Source organism: Urocampus carinirostris, chromosome 17 (assembly GCF_059441175.1).
Source record: "Urocampus carinirostris isolate Australia breed hairy pipefish chromosome 17, RoL_Ucar_1.0, whole genome shotgun sequence".
In the NCBI taxonomy this organism is placed as follows: Eukaryota; Metazoa; Chordata; class Actinopteri; order Syngnathiformes; family Syngnathidae; genus Urocampus; species Urocampus carinirostris.
Genome location: NC_142365.1, coordinates 21,020,929 through 21,047,055, shown reverse-complemented (window position 1 = coordinate 21,047,055; position 26,127 = coordinate 21,020,929). Strand labels below are relative to the sequence as shown.

The following is a 26,127-nucleotide window of genomic DNA, read 5'->3' as shown; positions in this document are numbered from 1 at the left end:
ACCTAACAAAATCACAAAAAAATGAGATGTGGTACTTTTTAAACGTGCTGATCGACTAGACAGGTCGAAGAGATTGAGCAGGGCATTATCATTATCTACTGTTGAGTTTAATTGATCCTCTGTTTTTCTTCTTCTTGGCATAGCTTTGCCAAAGCAAAGGCCCGTGACCCAGTAAAAACAGGTCCGCGACCTACTTTTGCATCCCGACCAACTAGTTGAGAAACACTTTACTAAACTATAAACTTATCAGTGAGCTGGATAGAAGGAAGGGGTTTTGATGAGACTTACCAGTGTGAAGTCGTCATAAATCTTCATCAGCTCGTCTGTTCGATACTGCTCCAGCGCCACCACTCCGGACAACGAGCGGCTCTTGGCCCGGGCACAGTCCTCACAGTGCACCACGTAAGTCTTCTTGGAGCTATTTTCGCTGGTCACGAACAGCATGTTGAACACCTCCACCTGCACGAACCCCACGCAAAGTACACGGTGGGTCTGACCACATCAGTTCAAAGGGGAAAAAAAACAAAAGAGCCGGAGGACTGACGTCGCACTCGTTGCAGTAGTAAGCCGGCTCTTCCTTCAGCCGACTCTGATATGAGATTTTCTTCCCGGAGGCCACCAGTCGTTGCCTTAAAATCTGAATATGCTTGATGGACTGCAGGAGGCAGTGTCTGTGAGAAACCAAGATCCGACAGTTTAGGCAACATTTCCCCCATAGCTGCCAAGTACTGAAGTAAGAGAGACTTCCTCCCACGATGTGTTAGAATTGCCATCTTGGTTGCGAGACGAGACAGATTAACACAGGTGCTGGAGAGCAGTTTTGAGATTTTTATTGCTATAAACAAATGAAAAACAACACCACTTAGAACAATGTAGATACTGTATAACTACTAGATAAATGGATGGTTGTTTTCGACAAGTGTAGAAAACAAGAATTATATAAGTATGTTCAAATAAGTTGATCATAATCATAAGGCGCATTAATTACGGTGAAATGATTCACTTGATATAAATTTTAATGTGATGATTTAAAAGAATGAAAATGATATAACTGGAAAACCCAAACAATTATGACTTTTTTCAGTAATACATTTCAATATCCTCATAATCTTTTTAATACAATCCAATACTTTGAAATAAAAAATTGTAAGTTTCATACCTTTGAAGAAAAAAAGGTAAAAAATGTGTACATTTCTCTCTGATTCATTTAACTATTAAACATTGCAGTTTAAGAAATACACCAGTGTACAAATATTTGTTTACTGTTTGAATATTTTAAATTTTGTTTTACATTTATATCATTTTCATTCTTTTAAATCCTCACATCAATATTTGTATCAAGTTAATCATTTTGTGGTAATCATTGAGCCTAATAATGATCCATAGATTAGAATGTACTTATTTACTTCTGTTTTTATTCACTTGTCGCCACAATATATCAATTTTTCTAATCATTATACAGTCTCTAAATTGTTCTAGAGGATGTTGTGATTTACTGTTGGGTGAGAGGTCTTGAATCTTATCAAACCATCAGCAGGATTCGGTCTGGAAAAAAAGACTAGCGTGAAGCTGGTGCCTTCGGAATTTTTCACTAACTTATGTGTTCCTCCTCCTAGGTATATAAAGGGTGGATTGTCAGCCATTTTAAAAAGGCATCTGTGAAACCAATTTAGCCTTACTCTGTACTTAAAAGCCACTAATATTCTGTTTTATCATAGATGAAAACTTTAAACTGTTCACACCAGCGCTAGTTTTTACCCTTCTTGTCTAACTACCCGGATGTTGATTTGAACATGCAAATGAAAAAAAATCTGTCTTCCTTCAGTACTTGTCTTTTACTTATTCAGTGCATATTTCTTTATTGTCAGTTCCAAGTGCCCTTGGATACTTTCCCTTCCTTAAGGAGTAGAGTGTGAATATAGTTGTGCCTCAATCCAAATAAAAAATGGGAACACAGTGAACCCTAAAAAACAAAACACTAGATAGAACCAACAGAAATCATACTTAATCATCTTGAAGGTGTCAGCGTCTGCAATTTTGATGGTGCGAGCTACGTTCCAGGACACGTGAATCATGGGAACGATCGACTTCACTTTCTTCTGTTCGTTCCATTCGTAACGCTCCAAAGCTAGCTGGTATTGGTATGCTGTCCAACAGAACAAAGAACACGTGTGACAAATTGACAGCAAAGCTAGGAAATCCAGAAAGAAGGACACCTGCTGGTTATTTTTCATTACAAAAACACATCGGTAGAAACTTTTGATAATGTAGAACTATTATTTCTATTTATAGATCATCCATATACAGGATTTATTTGTGTATTACAGGGGTTTCAAACTCAATTGCACAGAGGGCCAAAACTCAAACCATACCTTTGGTCGCAGGCTGTACAGGATTAATATTTTTTGAATACGCTTGCCTTTTTTTTTTAAACATAAATATGAATTTCAAACAGACAGGAACATCATTCCAGTATAAATAAATTAACATTAAATAACGTAAAAAACTTTGCTTTCCATAAAAATTATCTCAAAATATGGAAAAAAAAGAAATGGAACTATAATGAAAATTTGTGCTTTTCACTTTGGTGAAAAAAAAATCCTCATATTCTATTTTAACTGTTTAACTTTCTGTATCTTCTGCTCTGCATTCAGTTTTCCAGCTTACTCTGATGTTTTCTCTAGTAGTGCATTAAATTCCTTAATCAGGGCCACATAAGCTCCATGAAGAAGACACATGGGATTACCAGCAATGTCAGTTAACAAATATTGATCCTCCAATCGTTTAAAGGCTCCGTTTTCCAATTCCACTTTTCTCTTGGTTATTGTGAGGGTTTTGCATCCGCGTAATCCACAGCAACAAAAACATCACCCTGCTTTTCTCCATTTAGCCTACCTTTTCATAATGAAATATAGAAGGTCGCCCCCGGACGTGAAGTCTCTGCTTCCCGACACTAAAAATTCACTATTAATTTCACTTGTTGGTCTTGTTTTTCAACTGGCCGGGCTGTTTTTCAGTAAATAGTTTTAAAAGTGGCTGCCACGTCAGGCTACAACTAACTCGATTGATGCGGGAACATTTTCAGGAAGTCTTGTGGCGGCAGCAGAAGCGATGTATTGTGGGATCTGTAGTTTGAGAGTTATTGTACGCTGGGCTAGATGTGGCCCGCGGGCCGTGAGTTTGACAGCTACAAATTTGGGTGCGCATTACACACAAGGTCCTACCGCAAAACTTTGGTACTGACAGGCTTTTGTAATATTATCACACTATCTCTAATTACGGGGCCAGAGATAAATGTTAATTCCGTGCTACATTTCGCAAAAAATCTGTCACTTACAATGCTGAGAATAGAAATGGTTTCACAAACGTGCCATATTTGTAGCCTCAAGGAAAGTCCTCTATTTGCACTATGTTTATTAAATTGCATGTCTGCAACCACACCACGTAGCAGCCCTGCAATGAATAAGGTAATTTTGGCAGTCAGCCCGCACGGCAATCTCCCAATACACACAGCAACTTAATACTTTCTTGGCAGCAAAATTCAGAGTTGTAATATTTTGGTCCGAACTAATTCTGGTCGGTTGGATACCAGTTTTTTTACTGTTTAAGAATACATGAATTCAAGTGAAAGCATTGTTTTTATCTAATTAATCGACTAAATATTCAATACAATAATTAACACAATCTCAAAGAGAATTTTCTCACAGTTCAAAGGTCCCACATTCCATGCGATGTTGTTGCACCAGCCCACTGCTTGTACCCAGTGCACCGTCCCGGCATTGATCCACACTAAGTCGCCGGGCCTCTGAATGAAACGGTAGACGGGGATGTTGGACTTGTAAAGGTCTTCCAGAACTGGCCACCAGGACCCCGTGAGATAGTCTACTCCATGCCTGAAGTGAAAGTACATTAAAAAGTCCAAACCAGGGCCTTCGTCCGATTTGTTTAACCCCGCTTCCTCACTCACTTCTCACAGAATTTGTTGATGAACTCCCAGTAGTGTTCGTGCACAGCAAACCACTCGCAGTCACCTGGTCCGATATTGATGTTGACTGAGCAGAAGTTGTTGTTCTCTTGGTGACCTGATGGAAAATGGTCGCAATCGAATGTTGTAATTTTTCATTTGGTGCCACACATGGCTCTAGATGTGAATGATGTTCCACAGTTCTGCCATTGATTAGGTAAATCCCCTGTACATCAGAGTGACACTGACCTGGTGTCCGGCTGCCGGGAACTTTCATATAAAGCTGAACGGTGTTCATTCCCAGGATGGTGTGCCCGACATGGCTGAGCATATTGTTGACCGACTCTACTCGCATGAAGGCCGGAAGCTTGAGCAGCTCCTGCAGCTGAGGTTTCCACCTAAAGAAAATGTGGCGCACCATGTCCGATAAACACACGTTTCAAAGAATGAGATCCGATCAACTCACCGTTTTGGGTCTGAGAGATCAATATTGGTCCCAAATTTGATTATTTTTCCAATGGGTTTCACTTCAGAGCTGGGTGCATTTGCTGCAGCGTTTATGCCAGAGGGGGGCACAGAGGCGGTTATACCGTCACCTGCTTTGGCAGCGGTTGACGGTTTGGAGGAGTTGGCTTGCTCTTCTTCTTCTTCATTCTCGCTCTCTTTCTCCTCCTACAAAGCATCTACATGAGCTTAGATAGAAGGTTGGCCAAATGTTTAAATTACCTTACGATTCACAACTTCAGCAACTCAGGCATAAGTTGCGGATTATGCTCTAAACTGGATTAAAAAATTTGTTTTTTAGAAATAACACGACTTGGGTGAAAAGCCTACAAAACGATAAGGATCAAACCAATTTGTTGGGAATTTTATGACAACATGAACTATCCCTTTGGGGTTGTTTTATACAAATACAATTTGGGGGGTTCTGAAACAGATCTCACAATACAGTGACCCAGGTTTTGGGGGATGCCATGTATTTGTTTATTACAAAAAAAAAACGTTCTTTAATTTTGGGGATTGTCTTAAATCATTCACTGCCACCCTGATTAAATAAAAAACCTAAATAAGATGAGTTTTTTTTTGTGTGTTGCCATGCGGAGGGGGTGAAATTTAATTAAGTATATTTTTTAGAGTTATGTTAAATAAATGACCCTACAGTAGTTCCTACCATACAGTATATTTCTGAGGTTGTGATAAAAAGTAAACATTTTTGGGACGGGGTTAAACCAAATTACCACATTGTTTTGAATTTCTTACAATAGGGCTCATTTTCTTAGAAAATAGAAACAAGACAGTTTTGGGGGAAGTTCAAGCAGAATGAGGCCATTTTGGGGGGGTTATTTAAACAAAGGCCCATATTTCAAATGTTTGGTATCCGCACATTGATCAGACAGAATATATCACTGATAACAATTTCCTTCAATTGCATGACATAGGATGCAAAGGGAAAGCAAAAATTGTGGCGTGGAGATACAGTAGGGATACAAATGAAAAAGTGAAAAGGTATTAGGCTCATCATCACGCTTTTTTAAGTCCCGGTACAAAATTGTTGTTATTATTGGACTAGGCCAAAATAATATTGTCAGGCATTAAACCGGTCCATTGTACAGTCGACTCACAAAGTCATTACAGAGTGCAGGGATTTCCAACTGAATGACAATAAGGGCATTGAGAGAAGTAATTTAGTCAATCTAAACAGAATAAAGGGAACTGCATATTCAAAAAGTTTGTTAAGTTTAATGCTTAGTTTTAGCTGAGAAAAAGTGAAACAACATTCTCTCTACTCTAACATATGTGGCTAAAACAGAGTGATAATGACATAAGACCTATTGCCTTTTCATGGGTTAATTGTATCTAGCGGTCTAGTGAATTGAATTCAGCGCTCACCCCCAGAATGATTCGTGTTTCGGGCAGTTGTGAACCAACACAAATATCTCTAGTGGCATGGTAGTTAGGAATCTGTGCTATTACCATTTCTACCCATCTCGAGCTTCATTGCACATTCACACAAACATGCAATTGGGGTCAGCAATATGTTTATTGACTGATCAATGATCGCACGAATTAGGTATTTCCAATTTTGTCCGCATATAAGGCGCACCTCAAAATGTCCGACTAATGTGGGGTTTGTAGGTGCGCGCCTTGTAGTCCGTTTATTTTACACCCGGTTTCTGAGTTTTGCAGACTTAAAAAGCAGTCGTGTTATTGCCCCAAAGGAAAAAGGCCTACCAACCTGCAGGCTCTCCTGAAAGCTAGAGGCCTGGTACTGAGCGTATTTGGCAATGGTAGTATGGGATCGGCTGCTCTCGCAGGGCCACGTTTGAGCAGAGCCGTGGGAGTCCCAGTTTTCGTCTGCTGGCTGCTGGACTTGAGTCCTCACCTCCACAGCATGCTCCGCATTAGCCTCCACCAGTGATTTGGTGGAAAACAAACCAAGGTCTCACATTGGAAAGAAAAAAGAAGAGCGTTTTTATCAGACCCACAAAACTCGATTGCACTTATCGTGTCAACTTCAATGACGGGACTAAATGAGATACACAAGATTGCCCCTTTCCCGCCAGTGATCAAATGTATTTCATTGTAGGGTTGAGATCTTCCCACACACTAATGACGAAGAATAAAGAGCAATTATAGCCCCAAGCACTCTCAGAATTTGAGTTGTGTATAAACTCACTGAGGCGTAGGGAGCCAGCGAGGCCTCGGATGACAGTAACTGCATTTTTGGGATCGGTGCAGAACTGGAGCAGGACTGGCGAGAAAGCGTCCCTCCTGCTCTCCAACTGCAAACAATAGCAATATTAAGCTTGCAGCGTTGAGCAGTTCAAATGTGATGGTGTGGCAAAACTAGTCCAATGCAAGTTTTCTATAGAAAAATCATTGTAATTAAATACTTTAGTAATTGTCAGGGTTCGTATACTTTTTTATGGCAAAATTTAAGTACTTTCTATGACTTTGTAGTCATTTTTTCAATGAATAAATCCAAAGGGAGAATCAATCCACAGCTGTTTAAAGGTCACTGAGTGCTGCCCGTAAAAATTAAATAAAAAGAATCAGAAAATGTGATGAATCCTAAGCCAAATAATAATTCATAAGCTATAATTCACTGAATGGTGCACAAAAAAAAATGAAACAGAGATTCTGTGCCCGATTTCATTTGTGATTCCGTCTGTGTTTGGTCTATGTTGTATTAAATTTTCTTTTTATAACTGACATCACTCAATGATGTCAAAGTGTAATAAAAAGGGCGTCAATTCTTTTGGAATTTTATAATGTCTGAAAGAAGCTACTGTAAATAGTCATCTGAGCCACAATTTTTGTCCGTTTAAATTGCTCGCGTGATAAGGAGTGACTTCATACTCGTCGTTTCAGTTTTTTGTTAGTGTAGCATGAAAATGGTAAAAATAAAGAAATTCCTTTTTTAAATACAGTATATACGCTAACCCAAACCCCTCCAAAGATGAATGAACAAGAGTTCATTCATCATATAGATGCAAGACATGCATCTATATGATGAATGAGCTAAATGAGGCTGTGATCATGGCTGTAAGCCAGAAGATGGCGGCAGTTACAAATTCTGGACAGCAACTTAAAGTAATATATTTCTTGCATTTTATACAGAAAAATGATATACAGTCACAAAAGAATAAGTTTATTTCAAAATAATTTTAAAATAAATAATTGTTTGAAAAATGATCCACCAATAAAACGCTTTTTTCACGCAGTGCAGAACCTTTAGTTACAATTCAAGGTGTATCATCTACTAGCTGTCCTTCACTCATGTAGGACTTACATAGATGCTTGGCGTGGGAGGGTTGAGCTTCTCCCGAGGTATGGAAATGTGGCTGGAGATTCTCGGTTTGACAGAGAGTGAAGGCAGAACGTATGACTCCTTGAATTTCCCCTTCACCTTTGCCCATCTGTTATAAAAAGACAAAACCGGGCTTGTATTTAACTCTTGTTTCAGCGAACACTGACAACAATCTGACCACTTACTTGCAAGCTTCCACAACCTCTGCCCCCGTGTTTTGGATGGTAACCTGACAAAGAGGAACTTTGTTCCCTTTGACCTCTTCTGCTTTGAACACGTTTTTCCCCTCAATATTCATTTTTACCAAGAGGACCTTCAGCTCCTTGGTGAATCCCAGCGATAGGATTTTGCGCTGGAGTGGATTGTCAGGAGTTGGCTTGGTTGCCGTTGCTAGCAAGCTTGAGGTTTTCATCTGGGAAGTGCTAGCAACATTTCCAAGCACGCTGACATCATCTTTTATCTTTATGATGTGTGCTCTTGCCTTTTCATGTTTCACTTTCTTATTGGGCACTTCATAAATGCTGGGAAGGGATTTTTTTGGTTTGCTTTCATCTCTTTGTCTTTTAATTCCAACAGAAGCCTGCGAATTGTCACCCTTGTTTTTTTTTTTTGATGAGATGAGTTGGTTGAAAGGGGCAACGTGGGTGGTGGTCAGTCTCAGCTCCGCGCTGACCTCTTGCTCAGTTTGGGCGTGTTTATCCTTGACAGGCGCCAGAATTTGATTGCAGGTCTCTGCCATTGACTTACGCTCAGTTTTTTTTCGGTGCTTTTCGGAGCGGTCGCTTGCTTCTGAGGGGGACGCCTGGTGCGATTTGAGAGTGGAGCCTTGCTGCTTGATTTCTGGCCCCAAAGCGAGTGTAGAGGCCAGCTTAACCCCATGAGAACCCCCAAAAGGACCACCTCGGCACGCCGTCCTTTGACTACTGAGGAATGAAGCTAAACTCTTGAAAACATCATCCAAACCTGCTTTTTGTTGCTGATGGTGTAATTCTGGGAGTTCTTTCTTCTCCTCTTGGAGCATATGAGTGGTTCCTGATGGATCTTCTGGCACCGGCTTATTTTGACCTCTGTCACAGTCTTCCAAGTGCGGAGGAAACAAACACTGACTGGGACTGGGCTGGAGCATGGGCCTGCACAGCATCCCATTCTCCACGTCATCTTGGTTCTCTGCCAGGTCAGATACCGGTGAGCCCTGCCTGCTGAGGACGGGAGGGGTGTTGGAGAGGTCGTCTCCGACTTCTGTGTTTGTGATTACACCAACGGGCTGGAGGTCTGGGGCATGGAGAAGACCTCCTTGCCCCTTGCCTGACTGCTCAAAACTCACAGCAGGTGCTTTGTTAAGAGGTTCCAAGGTTTCACACAAGAGGGAAGGTAGCAAATTGATGGGTTTTGCTTTCTGTTCTTGGTTATCTTGGAGCACTGCCTCAACTAAGGAGTTAAAATTTAAACCAGAACCACTTGAATTCTTCTCCACGTTTTTAGTTTTCTGGGTTATTTTCTTATTATTTCTCTTAGTCCCATCTATTGTCTTCCTTTTCTCAGTTGATTTCCGTTCTTTTTTGCTACTCTTTGTCCGGTCTTTGGACTTTTTGTTCACATCCCTGTTCTTTTTTTTCACCGGAATAAAGTCCACCAGTTGTCGAGCTCCTGCTTTCTTCAGCTTGCGGTGGGGAGACAAGCTGCGAGGCTGCGTGGTTTTCTTGTATTTGACATCCGAAAAACTGGGTTTTGGACAAGCTGGAGACGTACGAGATGAGATGGAGGGCGAAGAGAGCCTGGTTTTGTGGGAGGGGCTTTCCTTGACTTTGGGCTGCTTTTTGAGGCCTGAGCAATGCTGTTGACTGTTCTTGGTGGCTTTGCATGGTGGAGAGCCAACGTGTGGACTTTTAACAGAATCTTTTGAATGAGGAGAAGAATAGTTAGGAGAATTTTTGGAAGAGGATCTGAAAGGGACAGGGTCTCTTGAATTGCTTTGTATGTTGCGCTGAATTTCCTGAGAACAAAGATATAGCAGTGTTATACAGATGCTGTTTGCAGAAATTTTTTAAAATAGTGTTTTATCATAACCTTTGACGTGCTATCAAAAAGTACATGAAAAAAAATAACAGAATCAAACCAAATCGGCTAAATATAATTGGGCACCATTCACGTAAACCCTTTCGTACTGTGCTTTGCTTGTGAAGACGATTCCTTTGGGTCTCTCCTTCCTCAAGGCGCTCTTTCGAAGGGTTGTGCTGTTCAACTGTAGGTTGGCGGGCGAGCCGTTGTTGGTGATGATGAGGATTTGGGTGGCTGTAAGGCAAACGTGTGTCTTCTACTGATGAAGACGGTTTTTGGTAACCTTTCCCAAGATACGGAGCCCTGCTGCCGCAAATGCGATTTTGGACCGTTAAATCGCTTTTGCCAAAAGTATTCCCTCCAGTGCGTGGTTTTGAGGTCTCCTGTATAAAAGGAGAAATTAACATCAATGGAGCACAATTTTCAATAGGTAAGCAACTATAATGTACCTGTTGCTGTGTTGTTGAGGTCCTCTGGTCAGAGGGGTAGAGAGGACCCGGTCGGTCATGAGGAGGCTTACAGTCGTCTTGGTTATATCGGTTATGGTGAGACAGGGATGGTGGATGGGCAACAGAATGTCTTGAGCCAGGATGACAAGACTAAACAGAGGAATGTTCTTAACTTTAGATAATTGAAGGACAGCAAGGGAACAAGTAGGGATATGTTTTAGATATTTTTTTTTTTACAATGATAACACTTTTACCACCATTTTTTACCTTTAATACAATCACACATAAGTAAATCTACAGGATCGACTGGTGAATTCCAAATCAATTGCCTTGGTCATCACTGACTGGGTGACAGATTCTGCTGCCAGCTATCTGCAGGTTATAACTCAAGCAGGACTCTGAAATAGCATTTGATGGGATATCAATGTGTGGTGTCTGAGTCTTCAAAATACTTACGACATACTTTGGAAACGGGAGTTTAATTTAAAACCACGTGATAGCGGGGTCTTCACACATTCCCAGAAGGAAGACCTCCCCATCTTAATTGGGTTTTTAAAACCCCCCAAAAAACTGTGCATCCCCAGTTGCCTACAGGGTAGACTTAGAGTCATCTTCCACATATCTGGACTTCAAGATTCAAGATTAATGGCGATCCACCCATTTTGAGGATTAAACCCTACCACCCTTATATTTGTTCTTTCTCGATCCCCTGACTGACTTGTCTTTGACTAAACACCCAACTCGATTGTTTGTTTAAAACGAACTCAAACAAAATGATCATTCAATTTTTCTATGTTTTTTTTTAATTTTTGGCCCGATATTATTCTGTATATATTTTGTGTTGTTGTAAATGTTCAAACTTCTTAAAAGTTTTATTTTTCTAACAGTATGGTTCATTGATTTTCTTACTCAAACCTTTTACGAACCTAGAGGTGTACATACCCTGAAGTGGGTTACGTTTAAAAAAAAAAAAAAAAAAAGTTTTATTCATATATATATATATATATATATATATATACACAGTGCATCCGGAAAGTATTCACGGCGCTTCACTTTTTCCACATTTTGTTATTTTACAGCCTCATTCCAAATTGTATTAATTTAATCTCTTATCTCAAAATTCTACACAAAATACTCCATTATGACAATGTGAAAAAGTTTTATTTTTACTTTTTTTTAATTTATTAAAAATAGAAAACTAAGAAATCACATTTACATAAGTATTCACAGCCTTTGCCATGAAGCTCAAAATTGAGCTCAGGAGCATCTTTTTTCCACTGATCATCCTTGAGATCTTTCTACAGCTTAATTGGAGTCCACCTGCAGTAAATTCAGTTGATTGGACATGATTTGGAAAGGCACACACCTGTCTATATAAGGTCCCACAGTTAATTGTGCATGTCAGAGCACAAACACCAAGCATGAAGTCAAAAGAACTGTCTGTAGACCTGCGAGACAGGATTGTCTTGAGGCACAAATCTGGGGAAGGATACAGAAAAATTTCTGCTGCTTTGAAGGTCCCAATGAGCTTAGTGGCCTTCATTATTCGTAAATGGAAGACATTTGGAACCACCAGGACTCTTCCTAGAGCTGGCCGGCCTTCTAAACTGAGCGATCGGGGAAGCAGGGCCTTAGCCAGGGAGGTGACCAAGAACCCGATGGTCACTCTGTCAGAGCTCCAGCGTTCCTCTGTGGAGAGAGGAGAGCCTTCCAGAAGGACAACCATCTCTGCAGCAATCCACCAATCAGGCCCGTCTGGAATTTGCCAAAAAGCACCTGAATGACTCTCAGACCATGAGAAACAAATTTCTTTGGTCTGATGAGACAAAGATTGAACTCTTTGGTGTGAATGCCAGGCGCCATGTTTGGAGGAAACCAGGCACCGCTCATCACCAGGCCAATACCATCCCTACAGTGAAGCATGGTGGTGGCAGCATCAAGATGTTTTTCAGCAGCAGGAACTGGCAGACTAGTCAGGATAGAAGGAAAAATAAATGCAGCAATATATAGAGATATCCTGGATGAAAATCTGCTCCAGAGCGCTCTTGACCTCAGGCTGGGGCGAAGGTTCATTTTTCAGCAGGACAACGACCCAAAGCACACAGGCAATATCTCAAAAGATTGGCTTCAGAACCACTCCGTGAATGTCCTGGAGTGGCCCAGCCAGAGTCCAGACTTGAATCGGATCGAACACATCTAGAGAGATCTGAAAATGGCTGTGCACAAACGTCTCCCATCCAACCTGATTGAGCTTGAGACTAATTGCAAAGAAGAATGGGCAAAACTTCCTAAAGATAGGTGTGCTAAACTTGTGGGATCATATTCAAAAAGACTTAAGGCTGTATTTGCTGCCAAAGGTGGATCAACAAAGTATTAAGCAAAGGCTGTGAATACTTATGTAAATGCAATTTCTTAGTTTTCTATTCTTAATAAATTCAAAAAAAGTGAAAAAAAAAACCGTTTTCACATTGTCATAATGGAGTATTTTGTGTAGAATTTTGAGATAAGAGATTAAATTAATACAATTTGGAATGAGGCTGTAACATAACAAAATGTGGAAAAAGTGAAGCGCTGTGAATACTTTTCGGATGCACTGTATATATATATATATATATATATATACTGGACTGTCTCAGAAAATTAGAATATTGTGATAAAGTTCTTTATTTTCTGTAATGCAATTAAAAAAACAAAAATGTCATACATTCTGGATTCATTACACATCAACTGAACTATTTCAAGCCTTTTATTATTTTAATATTGCTGAATTTGGCTTACAGCTTAAGAAAACTCAAAAATCCTATCTCAAAATATTAGAATATCATGAAAAAGTATACAAGTAGGCTATTCGACTAATCCCCTGAATCATCTAATTAACTCGAAACACCTTGCGAGGGTTTCCTGAGCCTTAAAAACACTCAGCTTGGTTCAGTAAACTAAATCACTGCTGATCTGACTGCTGTCCAGAGGACCATCATTGATACCCTCCATCAGGAGGGTAAGACACAAAAAGAAATTTCTCAAAGAGCAGGCTGTTCACAGAGTGCAGTTTCAAAGCATATCCACAAAAAGTCTGTTGGAAGGGAAAAATGTGGCCGGAAACGCTGCACAACCAAGAGAGATGACCGCAGCCTTAACAAAATTGTGAAGAAGAGCCGCTCCCAGATTTTGAGGGAGCTTCAAAGACAGTGGGCTGAAGCTGGAGTCCAGGTATCAAAAGCCACAGTTCACAGACGTGTCCGGGAAATGGGCTACAATAGCCGTATTCCCATGGTCAAGCCACTTCTGAACTCAAGACAACGGAAGAAGCGTCTGACTTGGGCTATGGAAAAGAAGCACTGGACAGTTGCAGAGTGGTCCAAAGTCCTCTTTTCAGACGAAAGCAAGTTTTGCATTTCATTTGGAAGTCAAGGCGCCAGAGTCTGGAGAAAGGCTGGAGAAGAGCAAAATCCAAGTTGCTTGAAATCCAGTGTGAAGTTCCCACAGTCAGCAATGGTTTGGGGAGCCATGTCAGCTGCTGGTGTTGGTCCACTGTGTTTCATCAAGTCCAGAGTAAATGCAACTGTGTACCAAGAGATTTTAGAGCACTACATGCTTCCATCTGCTGAAAAGCTCTATGGAGATGAGGATTTCATTTTCCAGCATGATCTGGCACCTGCCCACAGTGCCAAAACCACCAGTAACTGGTGCACTGACCATGGCATCACTGTCCTTGATTGGCCTGCTAATTCCCCTGACCTGAACCCCATTGAGAATTTGTGGGGTATAGTTAAGAAGAAGATGAAAGACACCAGACCTACAAATGCAAATGAGCTGAAGGCCGCTATCGAAGCATCCTGGGCATCAATAACACCTCAGCAATGCCACAGGCTGATTGCCTCCATCCCACGCCGGATTGATGCAGTAATCCGTGCAAAAGGATTCCCAACCAAGTACTGAGTGCATCAATGGACATTTTCAAATGTTTGATTTAGTTTTGCTGTTATAAAATTATTTTTTTTACTTGGTCTGAGGAAGTATTCTAATATTTTGAGATAGGGTTTTTGAGTTTTTTTCAGCTGTAAGCCAAAATCAGCAGTATTAAAATAATAAAAGGCTTGAAATAGTTCAGTTGATGTGTAATGAATCCAGAATGTATGACATTTTTGTTTTTTTAATTGCATTACAGAAAATAAAGAACTTTATCACAATATTCTAATTTTCTGAGACAGTCCAGTATATATATATGTATATATGTATGTATTCAAAAGTTGGCACAATTTCTAGTAATTCACGCGGGAGGACATTATTCAGCACAACACTGGCAATGTTGAAATGATCAAATCAGGCGTAGAACAACCTCTTGCGATCTTGTGTGAAAATAACTCGTGAAATTATATAATGATGTGTTAAGAATTTCACACAAAAGTCGCACCAGAGTATAAATCGCAGCCCCGGCCAAACAATGAAAAAAACGGCAATTTATAATTCAAACATATGGTAGTATTTTTGTCTGAAGGGCTAAAATGATTTAGTCACCAAGCTAAAAATTGTTGAATTAGAAAAACCTCATCAGGTCGCGATTCCCGGCTCCTCTTGGCTGGATGCTCATCCCTTGATGACGTAGGGTGTAGCAGGGGCGGGCTTTCTTGGTGCTGGTGAGAGACTGGTCGTTTCCAAGGCCTGTCGTCGGTCGCTCGAGCAAGGAAGCCCCGGCTAAACTCACAGGGAGCCAATCTTTCCCGGGGGGTTTGTAACGCTCCGTTGTGAGAGTGCAGGCGAGGATTCCTGTGCTGTAAGCACCGGGATGACATACCACAATATTTTACCAAATTTGTGAAGCAAAATTACTTTTTTTGTAAGCCCATTTAAAAAGGCCTCACCAAAGAGTTGCCGACACGCCTGTCCCAGTTTGTGTAGCGCTGTCCCGGTCCTGTTTGATACCCGTGGTTGGTGCCAGCTCGATTGTGGAAAGAGTTGTGATGCCAGTTCTGGGCCTCAAAAGGATGTTCTTTGCCATCCCAAATGTGTAAAGACATCCTGTGCCCCTTTGAGGAACCCTTGTCTTGGGCATGGTGGAGTGGTCGTTCCCTCCTTGGCAAACAAACAAACTTGATCAACAAACATCTCGGTCAAAGAGATAATCACTGTGAAAACAGCACGGGCGGGTAAAAGGGACCTGATTACCATATTAAACAATAAAACAACGGGAGTGTCCTTGAATCTTGATCAAGTTTCCCTCATTTCAGTACTAGCACTTGTAAACTGAATTTTGGATATCTACATCTGTAAATGCTACTGAAAGTGTTAAAAGTTTTTTGTCACAAGTCCAAATTAGTTTTAAAGATTTGTGATCAAAGATTAGGTTTTTACTTACTATACGAAAGACTGTGTGCGCTCACCAATTCATATATTAGGATTATGAGTGTTCATTTGACATCTTCTAAATTCTTTACCTGTTATATTGATGACTTGATGCTGAGATGGGATGATGGGGTGCAACTTGGCCTCCGTTGCGTCTATAAGGCAACAGACATACATAATTGTAATATATTCATCCATCCATCTTTTATCTTCCTCTTATCTGGAGTTGGGTAGCGGGGCAGCAACCTCAGCATGGAAGCCCAGACCTTCCTATACCCAACCTCTTCGAACAGCTGATTTGATGGGATTCGGAGGTGTTCAAGGGCTAGCCAAGAGACAGTATCTCCAGCATGTCCTGGGTTGTCCCCGAGCCTCCTGCCAGGGGGACATGTCTGAAATGCTTTCAAAAGAAGGCATTCAGGGGACAACCTTACCAGATGCCCAAATCACCTCAAATGACTCCTCTTAACATGAAGAAGCAGCAGCTTTACACTGAAACCCTCTTCTGGATGACTGAGTTTCCCACCCAATCTCTGAGCCCAGCCATCCGGCGGAGTAAGCTTATTTTAGCCGCTTGTATCCAGTATTTTGTTCATTCGGTCAGTTCATGACCATAGGTGAGGATAAGAACTTACTGTAGACAGTTAAACAGAGAGCTTTACCTTTTGGCTCAGCTCCTTCTTCACCATGACGAACCGGTATTTGGTCTGCATTACAGTAGACGCTGCACCGATCTGTCAGTCAGTTGCCCGCTACCTCCTACCCTCACACGTGAAAAAGACCCCACCATACTTGAAATCCTCCACTTGGGGCAGGATCGCGGCTTGAGAAGCCAACACCACAAAATAATCAACAAAAAGCAGAGATGCAACGCTGAGGCCATAAAAGCCTTCCATGAATCTACTTTGCATGTACAATTTGCTAAAAAGGGTTCTGAAAAAAATTGGTGACAAAGGACATGTTTGGCAAAGTCCAACTCCCATTGGAAACTAATTCGACTTACTTCCTGCAAACCAACAGTTTGGCACTTATCATTTAGGGACCATTAGACTGTCCAGTATCCCAGACTCTCGAAGAACCTCCACGGGGTTCCCCGAGTAACACAGTTGAATGCTTTCTTTAAGTCCACAAACACATGTAGATGTATGGGCTATCTCCAATCTACACTCAGGGACTCTGCACAGGGAGTGCAGGGAGTAGAGTGTGCCTCCAAAAATGTTAGTATTATGCAACAAAAGATACAAAAAAAAGAAATGGAAATCTTGTGAAAGGATTGTAAAAACAAATTATGTTTGTAGGCCCTGCAACCTTTGCAATCGTACATTAGTCAATTCATTCAAAAGTGAAAGATAATATTGCATTGCCGGAAACTCAGCAAAATGTAACGTGATGTCAAGTTTTGGACATGTTTGATAATGATTTAGTTGCCACACTTGGGGTTGCTGTTGCTCACTGACTTTGTGTGAACGCTCAGACCCGTGGAAAATTAGAGGGAACATTGCTGCTAAGAGTGATTCCAAGGTGGTCCACAAAATCCAGTTCACCTTCATTAAAATGGGTACCACCACCCCAGTGTGCCAGTCCAGAAGTTCTGTCCCAAATGTCCACACCATGTTGCAGAGGCGTGTCAACCATTATACGCCCACAGCAACCAGAGCCTTATTTAACCCAGGGGGGATCTCAACTACCTCTGTTACTTGCAACCGAGGAGCTTTTTAACCACCCCAAGATATAAAAGAGCCCACATCAGAGTCTCAAGACCTTGCTTTCTCACTGGAGAACCTGCTTGCTGAATTGATGTCAGGGGTGACAACCTTGATTTTCAATACTGTGATTTAATGACAATTAAAACTAAACTGCACTTATCAACTAGCCATCAACAGGTGCCGGAACTCCGCAAATTGAATACGCTTAAACGTTGAGAAAATAAAATGAAAATAATACCTGCCATTTATAGTATGTTTCATCACAGAGTGCCATTATTTAGTATATCCTGAAGGCTATTCCTCTTTGGTGAAACTAAAGCAGCAATGTATCGTTTAAAGTAATATCCTCCTATTGTCACTAAAGTGTAGCTGATGAGGGCTTGTTCAATCATGTTTAAACTGCATCCTTCCTGAAGCCAAGCTGCGTTTTTTTTCTGAATGAGCTCATCACAGTAAATCAGCCCACCTCACTGCCACTCTTTAATCAACACCACGGAAACGGGAGTTACACTTGCTGCCGACCTGCGCCCGAGAAAATGTGTGTCAAAAGCCTTATTACCACATTTTGATATTTTAAAAGGTGTGGGGCACTGAATAAAGTTAGTTTACACATTTGCATAAAATTCACCATTATTGAACCTCTGGAAATAAACAAAACCTTACGTTTCAATTTTGAACATCATTTTCAGAGTGTTTATGTGCTTTGCCGTGCTGTTTCTGACCTTTGTGTTTGGCTCCAAGGCCGACTGTTTACTGGAGCCCATTGTCCTCTGTTTGGTCCTCCCTCTGGATAGGAGTGCCATGTTTTACGGCCAGAGTACAGCTCTGCCGGGTGATACATGCAGCCTGCAAAAGACAAGTTTGTTTTCTTTCATTTATTGTGATGCCCTTTGAACATGTTGCTAACATGTTGCACTGCTGTCCTTATATTTTGCAACCTCAAAAAATACCCTTGACAGTGAGGATTTTTGGTGTACTGCAATTATTTTCTGGGTTCTTATAACAAACAAATATGCATTATGATGTTGAAATTGGCACACACAATGGAATTTATTATTTATAAAAGAAAAATTACCAGCCTGTCTGTGTTTGGGAGGACCTCCACTTCACACCTGAGCAGAAAAGATTAGTTGATTAATTGTAAGACAAGTTAAAATATCTGCATTTTATTTTTTGCTAGGACCATCAAGAATACAACATTTTCACAAATTGCTCTTAGATTTTAAGAACAAGCCCGCATTGGCCTATACGGGCCTGTTTGATAAAACGAATATCGCCTCCTGTAGCTCTGAATATATTCTGCCACCAGCAACCCGTTTGAATGATGATTGACACATTGGTTAGCCAATGAACTTCCCAAGATAAATTTATTGCATTTTCTGGGAGGTATTCAAATCAGCTGAAAATGAACGTGCATAAATTGAACCTGGGATACAGTTTTACACGCAATCATGACATGCAGAAGTGCACAATCATTGATTGACCCTGGAAAGAGGAGTCAAATATTTACAATACAATGTCTAAAAAATGGCAAGAGTAAAATACACATTTGCAAAGGTTTTAGTAATACAAGGCTTCAAGTTTTTGTCTCACATGTTTTCCAGCCAAGATGTTCATGCTACACTCATATGCAGGCATTTGATAGCAAAAAGACATTTCAGGCAAGAATAAAAATCTTCTATTTTTGTGTCTTCCAACTCAGATTACTCAATATACTTGGAGTGATTATTTACGTTCGAGACAAAACTTCAGAGTCTCTTCAGCTCATTTTCAGTATGTCTTGGATTGGGATTTTAGCCACATTTTACAGGAATGTTACGGCCAATAAGCAATCCCACTACAATTGCTTAATTTTGCTGAAAGTAGTCTTTCGTTTAAAATAAAACTAAAAGAAAATAAATGATACAATTAAATTTACAACTGAGCATATGATTTATATTATACAAAAATCTAATGACAACATTTTTAGTTTACTGCAACTTAATATCTGTTTGGAATACCCGGTACCAGCTTCTTTAACCGTTAATTATCGCATTGTTAGGAGCTTTGTAAAATTAATATTCGGTACATCACCAACATTACAAATACATGCTGCTTCACCATGTGTAGGTTGATCTCTTTGATCTACTGAATGACATTGGTCATCAAAAAATAACAATGATTTTTAAGAAAACGCCATTCAGGCACAAATGAATTAATTCTCAGGTTTTATCCAATCTGCAAGTTGTTTTTGAAAAATCCATTTGAATAAGTAACAGATAGATGATATTTTGGTATATTTTTTAAAAAGTCTTACCAGGTTACTTTCTCAACCTCCCAGTTTGTATCAGAAGTAAATTTGAGATGCCTCTAACAAATGAAGATTCAATAATAATTATGGCATGGTTTGGGAGTTTGTATGTTCAAAAGTTTAGATGTAGAACTTTAGTTTTCATTTTCTAGTCAGTGATTCAATAAAACTGTTCCAGACATTTTTTAAATATATCAAAGAGAAAATAATGTCAACACTGGCTGCTTTTCAACAGTTTCACCTGCGCAACTTGTCAATTCAGTGGTTGTTTTCTGCCCTCATTTATAGCCACTCATAGAATGTTAGAGAGCCATGCATCATAAGCATCACTGTGTATATTGAATAGGGTGAGCAGGGAAGCTCTTCAAGACTCATTTTCCACCCAGTTGCTACAGCAACTGAAAGCCAGACATCCTTTTTTACTGCTTTGGCTTAAGGCCATGTAAAGACCATTTCATTTGGATTTATTCTTGGACACTAAACACCGCAACCGGCATTCGTAGTTCAGCAATATATCACAGTGCACATGCAATTATGACTTTGCGACATCCAGTGTGTACTTTATATTTGATAGAGTGTCGTATTCAAAAGAAAACAACGCTGCAGCATGCAGACTAAACATGCCTGTCCTGTCAAGAGTCGTTGTAATCCTCTATCGTTTAAAGAAAATAAGCTACCTGTAACTGTGTATTTAGAGGCTGCAAATTATGTTGAAGCCCCCCCAAAACCGTAATGTTTTTTATTTTTATTGTGAGTCACCATTTCTTTTGTGAAACTTTCGAAATAAGCAATTTATCTGGACTCCAATACTTTGGACGCTAACATCCATTTTTAGCTGACGGACAAGGAAAAACACATCATACAGTCTTACACTTGAAAGAATTGGAGGACAATTACACGCACGACATCTGTTTTGAAACCTCCCTATTGCACAGGAATGCATGCTCTTGTTAGCGAGAGACTTTGCTGGGTGGGGGTAGGAGTGTGCAGTTGATCGTTTCAGCTCCAGTTTGACTCCACAACAGCGGCGTTGTATGCACAGACGATATTGAACCCATCTGTGTGGGGTTAACGCCATACATCTGGAATTTGCTCCAAGGCCCAAATGACGTCACGTGCAGCGAGGGGTTATGCGAGGAAAATGAAGAATGACCCATAGTAGGAAAAACACATATAACTGTAGAGTCAGCATTTTAAAAAGGGTGTTTTACCATGTCGCATTTAGAAATAAACACACAGAAACTCTGTTTTTAGTAGTTACAATTGTTCTTGTATTCACTGAAAACAATGTAGTAAACATTGTTTACAATGCGATTAGACTGGGCACTCCAGGATTAACATATAATATCAGTTTCAAAATAGACAGATAACATAAAAAATAAAGGATTAATAGGCAAATATTTATATGGTTGTGCTTAAAGACTGGCCTAAGTCGTAGGGTCCGAGTTACCCTATTTTCCGCACTATAGGGCGCACCCCCAAAAAAATAGTTTTTGGTCCTATATCTTCCATAGATAAGGCGCACCGGATTATAAGGCGCTACAATGGGAACGTCGACAAAACAGTCAGATGATTCAGTCAACCTGATTACCCCCTTAACATTCCCAAAGCTTGCAAAGAAGCAAATACGTGTCGTAGACACGTGCGGATGCGGTGTCCGTACGATGTCACTTAAATGCGTCATTTCAAATATCATTCAGAAGGTTGAAGTCTTGGGATTCAAGAAATGCCAAACATTTCTATGTTTCTATTTTCTTTTTTGCTCAGAACTTTACTGTGCATATGACAATAAACACTTGGAATTGAGTTTAATTCACTCTACTCATCACAGCAACATCAAGATCGTTCTAAAACAAGATACCGGGAAAATATAAAGCCGCATAACTCACCTAAGTTCTCACGTTCAATAATGATATGCAATCATGGTCTTCTTACAACCGTGAGTGAAGTAAATCCAGGAGAGTAGAATATTTACAAATACAGACTAATGAAACATGTTTCTTTATGGCGTACTGTAGCAAGCTTGCTACGCCATTGCTAAACTCGGCCGATTGCAGGGTTTGTTTTGGCCATCTAGCCAATCCGAGGCTCCGAATAACTTCAGCCAATAGTGATCGATTCAAATGATGATTGATACATTGGTTAGCCAATGAAACGCCGGTATATAAATCCCAGCATACACCGCGGACTTGCTACGCCATTGCTAAACTCGGCCGATTGCAGGGTTTGTTTTGGCCATCTAGCCAATCCGAGGCTCCGAATAACTTCAGCCAATAGTGATCGATTCAAATGATGATTGACACATTGGTTAGCCAATGAAACGCCGGTATATAAATCCCAGCATACACCGCGGACTACTCCACGTTCGGGGTAAAATCGAGTCGGCGGCTGTTGAGTAAGTTGCGAGACCTTGCGAATTTAATATTGAGCCATATATAAGGCGCACTGTGTTATAAGGCGCATGGTCAGCTTTTGAAAAAAATTAAGACTTTTAGGTGCGCCTTATAGTGCGGAAAATACGGTACACCTAATCTTTGGATAATTCTGTCACCGACACCGAAAACTCGACGGTTGTTTAATGTAACATAGCAGAGCCAATGGCATTATAAAGGACTCCTCTTACCCCAGCCACCACCTGTTTGACTCGTTGCCCTCTGGCAGACGCTACAGATCCCTTAAAAAAAGGAACTAACGTGCTCAGAGACAGTTTATTCCCCAGGGCCATCACCACCCTGAACAAGCCACAAGACTGAAACACCATATATCTTATTTATGTATAGAAAATGAATAAATGTCAATTTACTGTTGTTGTGATAAACTCAAAACTTAGGCCAGACTTCAAGATCTACCTTGTAAATATGTTTGCCTGTTTGACCTAAATGTACTATTTATTTTATTTTCCCCTCTTAAATCCTCATTAGATGTTTATCCTGGAGTGTTGTTGTCAATGACAAAAGTGAACATTTCAATTCTGAAGTCAGTATGGTCACAATCACAATCAATTTATTACAACTTCTTAGATGCAGTCATGTTCCACAGAACCGTAAAATACAACAAAAATTAAATAAATGCAAAAATAAAAATAAAAATCTTTGTGACAGGTATGTTCTTAAAAATATAACTCTTTGTCTTTATTAACTCATTTGACTATAGGGATAGGTCAAGTAGCCTAGAGTACTATTTTTGTATGTATTTATTTATTCAGCCAGTATAGACCATAAACATGATATATACCAGAAATCATTTGAAACGCGAACCTCTCGACGTGACGCGTCGCCTTCGTTCGGCGCCAGGTTTTTAGACCCAACTGCTGTGTTGGGAGTCATTAGGTGACCAAACCCCCCAATTCCAACCCCTAATGCAGAGCGCCAAGCAGGGAGGCAATGAGTACCGATGTTGTAAGTCTTAGGTATGACTCGGCCGAGGCTTGAACCAGCGACCACACAGTCTCGGAGCTAGGCTACCGAGCTGGTCTAAGGTACCAAATATTGTCTCAGGCAAGTACCAGGCCATATGATGAGGTAGTGATATACAAGACTGCCATAGATACCAATAATTCCCGCCATGGCTGCATGATCAGTGAGCTGCACAGCTATATATACAATTTGTTTCATTGTACAATCCATACAGACTAAGAGTTTTATTTGTACTGGAAATGAGCAACAAACCGTATCAAATTCTAAGTGATTATATCAAACATTTTTATATTAACACCGATACTGGCATTCACATCGGAGTCAATTTCAAGTTCGAGTTGGATTATGCACACATGAACTTGCTCAAATTAAAGAAACCCAAAAAACAACAAAGTGAAACATTTCTGCAAAAACTGGACCAGACTATATGGATACAGGGAAATAACCAGGCCTTATTTATTTGACTTTGTTTTTTTGGTGAATGTATCAAAAATAAAGAATTATTACAATTTGCATTGGGAAGTATACATGTCAACAACAGTCTGTAAACAATAGCATCGAGCACTATACTATACTATACTACTTCGAGTTATAATTTAAGAAGCAAAGTCTGTCCATTATTTGTCCATCTCGAGAGGGAAGGCCAAATGACACCACAGATGCTCAAGTAACCAATTATTTCTGAGCCTTTGATAACAGGTGGGCTGCCGTTGGCCCTCTTGTGACCCTGAGCAACCGCAACGATTGTATGTGTCTTTTTGGGGCAGCAGTAGCTCACGAGGTAAGGTGCTCGTGTTGGGATCAAGAGGTCGCAGGTTCGATCCACGACTCCTTCGTGTTATGTGTCGAAGTGTCCTGAATCCCTAATAACCCTGATAAACAAGTAGTTGCCTTGCATGCTATCAGTGTGTGAATGTGTGTAAATGGAAAAGTGTGAAGCACATTGTAAAGTGCTTTGGGAGGTCTTTATTGACTTGAAAAGCCCAATATAAATGCAGACATTTTACACTTACAAAAGACAAAGTAAGCACTTGTACCTTGCAGTGAAAAATGTCACAACTCAGCCAGTCCAAAACAGCAAAAACAGCAGATCTTTCTCGTCCTTACGGTCTTTAAATAGACATGCTCGCCCCTTCCACAATCTGGCAAAGACACACAGAGCAGAAACAATGAGGAAATACCATTGTCAGTTGCTGGTTTGTTGTATCAAAAACACGTCCACAACAATTTGCATCCCTTGTGTTTTCTTAAATTTGGAATGTATTGTTTCTACTTGTATTTTCTGTACTTGGTGACTTTTCTGCGTAAGAATACCAGCATCTTGATTCCTCACCCTCCCCTTTTCCGCTTGCACAGTGTGCCCCTTGTATCCTTGGCAACCGGTTATCATTTAGCCTGGAGTTGATAGCGAGGCTTTAAACCAGGAGGGGAGAAGGTGTGATTTGGAGGCATCTAAAACAACGGGCCGGCTGAGGAAGGTTACAGTGTGCTTCTGTCTTTTGTTTAGAACTGGAAGAATCTCGCCAGCCTCCCTCAATGCGACGAGAGAGTTTTGTGAGGATCCAACACCATACAAGGGAGAGTGGGCTGCGCCGGGCTAGCGCCGTCTCTGGTTGCTTCCAGGCTTGCTAGCGCATTAAGCACAGATGGAGACATCGCGAGAAGCTGCAACAGTCAGGAGCGCCCACTTGCACCAGACAAGACAGCCCGCTCCAGATCTCACACATTGATTGTTTTGCATGTTTGACCATAAAAAAAGCATAGCACCCGAGAAGGAAACACATATCAATGCCATTTCTAAAAATAACCAGCAGGCTTGCTTTCTCCACCCCCTCCCTTTGCTGGATGCCCTTCCATAATGGCAGCTTCTCCTGGTCTATGCTCCATAAAGCACGTCTCTCCAAAGGGTTTTGGAATGCACCAAAGCAAGGTCAAAGGCAATAAGGGGTTTAATTTTGGGGGGGGGATTTTCTTACACAAACTGAGCAAAAGCCGATGCGTGCCAGACACTGAAACAGGTGAACTGGGTTCATGGCAGGATGCACGTGCATGTGTTTGTGAATGCTTGCGTGCCGAGAGGAATTAGAATGATAGGTTGGATGCAGGCAGTAATGGCAATGCAGATTATCAATGGATTGACTACTGTACAAGTGCCCTGCACACAGCACATTCAACAGTTTAACAGTCAAAATGCAAGAGTAGTGCACCAACACACACGTTTTCACTTGAAAATCGGGACGTGAGATTAATATATTTCGTGTGTTGAACGTGCAGCACACATTGCGGTGTGTCACGCAGGGCAAACACACAGACACACACATGCACACACATACATTTCATAGACTACTATAGAAAATGCATCGGATGCAAATAAAAGATACTAAATATGGAACCCGATACCTCTACAACAATACACAATGTCAGCTGAGAAGGCAAATTGAACACGATGAAGTTGACGGTTTGGAGTCGACTTTTACCTTCTATTTTGTCTTCAGTCTTTCGGTCCATGCATGCAACCCCCTCCCCTCCTCCTCCACCACCACCTCCACCTTTCCTAACCCGATCCCGTCCACGGTCTTTTCTCCCCCCTACCCCCACTTGAGTCCTCTTCCTGTTTCCAATCCGGTCTCCGACGCTCGAAGCTCATCCAGAGAGCCGGGGGGCGGGACGGCAAACTGCCAATCACAAGATGTAAACCAATGAGAGGATGGCATGTGTTATCCGGTGTAGTAAGTACAACGGGGAGGAGCAAGAATTAGGCCCTTTAAATTCAGTGTGTGTGCGTATTTACTAGTGATGGCAATTCCGCCTCTTTTTTTAGAGAACCGGCTTTCTTAGCATGGCTCACTAAAAAGAGCCGACTCTTTCGGCCCCAAAAGGTTCTTAAAAAGTATTTGTTTTAATGATATTTACCAGTGCAAATGCTAGTGTATTGTGCCACTATTCTAAAATAGCCCTAGAAAGAGAGAGAGAGAGTGCGAGAGACAGGGACAAAGAGGGAAAGAGAGAGGAGAAACGTGAAGTGAGAATCACATGGAAAATGAGAAAAAAGATACAGAAAAGAGTAAGAAGAGAGAGATATAGGAAAAT

The 26,127-nt window shown here is 40.8% G+C and overlaps 1 protein-coding gene across 1 annotated transcript in view; it reads right to left on the bottom strand.

The window, feature by feature from the left end:
- Positions 1-25,545, bottom strand: part of LOC148349486 (uncharacterized) — a 30,949-nt gene extending 5,404 nt beyond the window's left edge. Inside the window, exons 1-20 of the mRNA XM_088320852.1 lie at positions 25,515-25,545; positions 24,075-24,179; positions 18,407-18,443; positions 18,054-18,177; positions 15,718-15,780; positions 15,145-15,355; positions 14,830-15,054; positions 10,283-10,432; positions 9,941-10,216; positions 7,961-9,768; positions 7,758-7,884; positions 6,642-6,747; positions 6,201-6,406; positions 4,431-4,636; positions 4,214-4,362; positions 3,968-4,082; positions 3,706-3,893; positions 2,005-2,146; positions 545-671; positions 289-459 (exon numbers count right to left, since the gene is read on the bottom strand). Of these exons, the coding sequence (XP_088176978.1) occupies positions 289-459; positions 545-671; positions 2,005-2,146; positions 3,706-3,893; positions 3,968-4,082; positions 4,214-4,362; positions 4,431-4,636; positions 6,201-6,406; positions 6,642-6,747; positions 7,758-7,884; positions 7,961-9,768; positions 9,941-10,216; positions 10,283-10,432; positions 14,830-15,054; positions 15,145-15,355; positions 15,718-15,780; positions 18,054-18,172 (4,389 nt within the window). The 5' untranslated portion in view covers positions 18,173-18,177; positions 18,407-18,443; positions 24,075-24,179; positions 25,515-25,545. The remainder of the gene's footprint in view (positions 1-288; positions 460-544; positions 672-2,004; positions 2,147-3,705; positions 3,894-3,967; positions 4,083-4,213; positions 4,363-4,430; positions 4,637-6,200; positions 6,407-6,641; positions 6,748-7,757; positions 7,885-7,960; positions 9,769-9,940; positions 10,217-10,282; positions 10,433-14,829; positions 15,055-15,144; positions 15,356-15,717; positions 15,781-18,053; positions 18,178-18,406; positions 18,444-24,074; positions 24,180-25,514) is intronic.
- Positions 25,546-26,127: the final 582 nt, after the last annotated feature.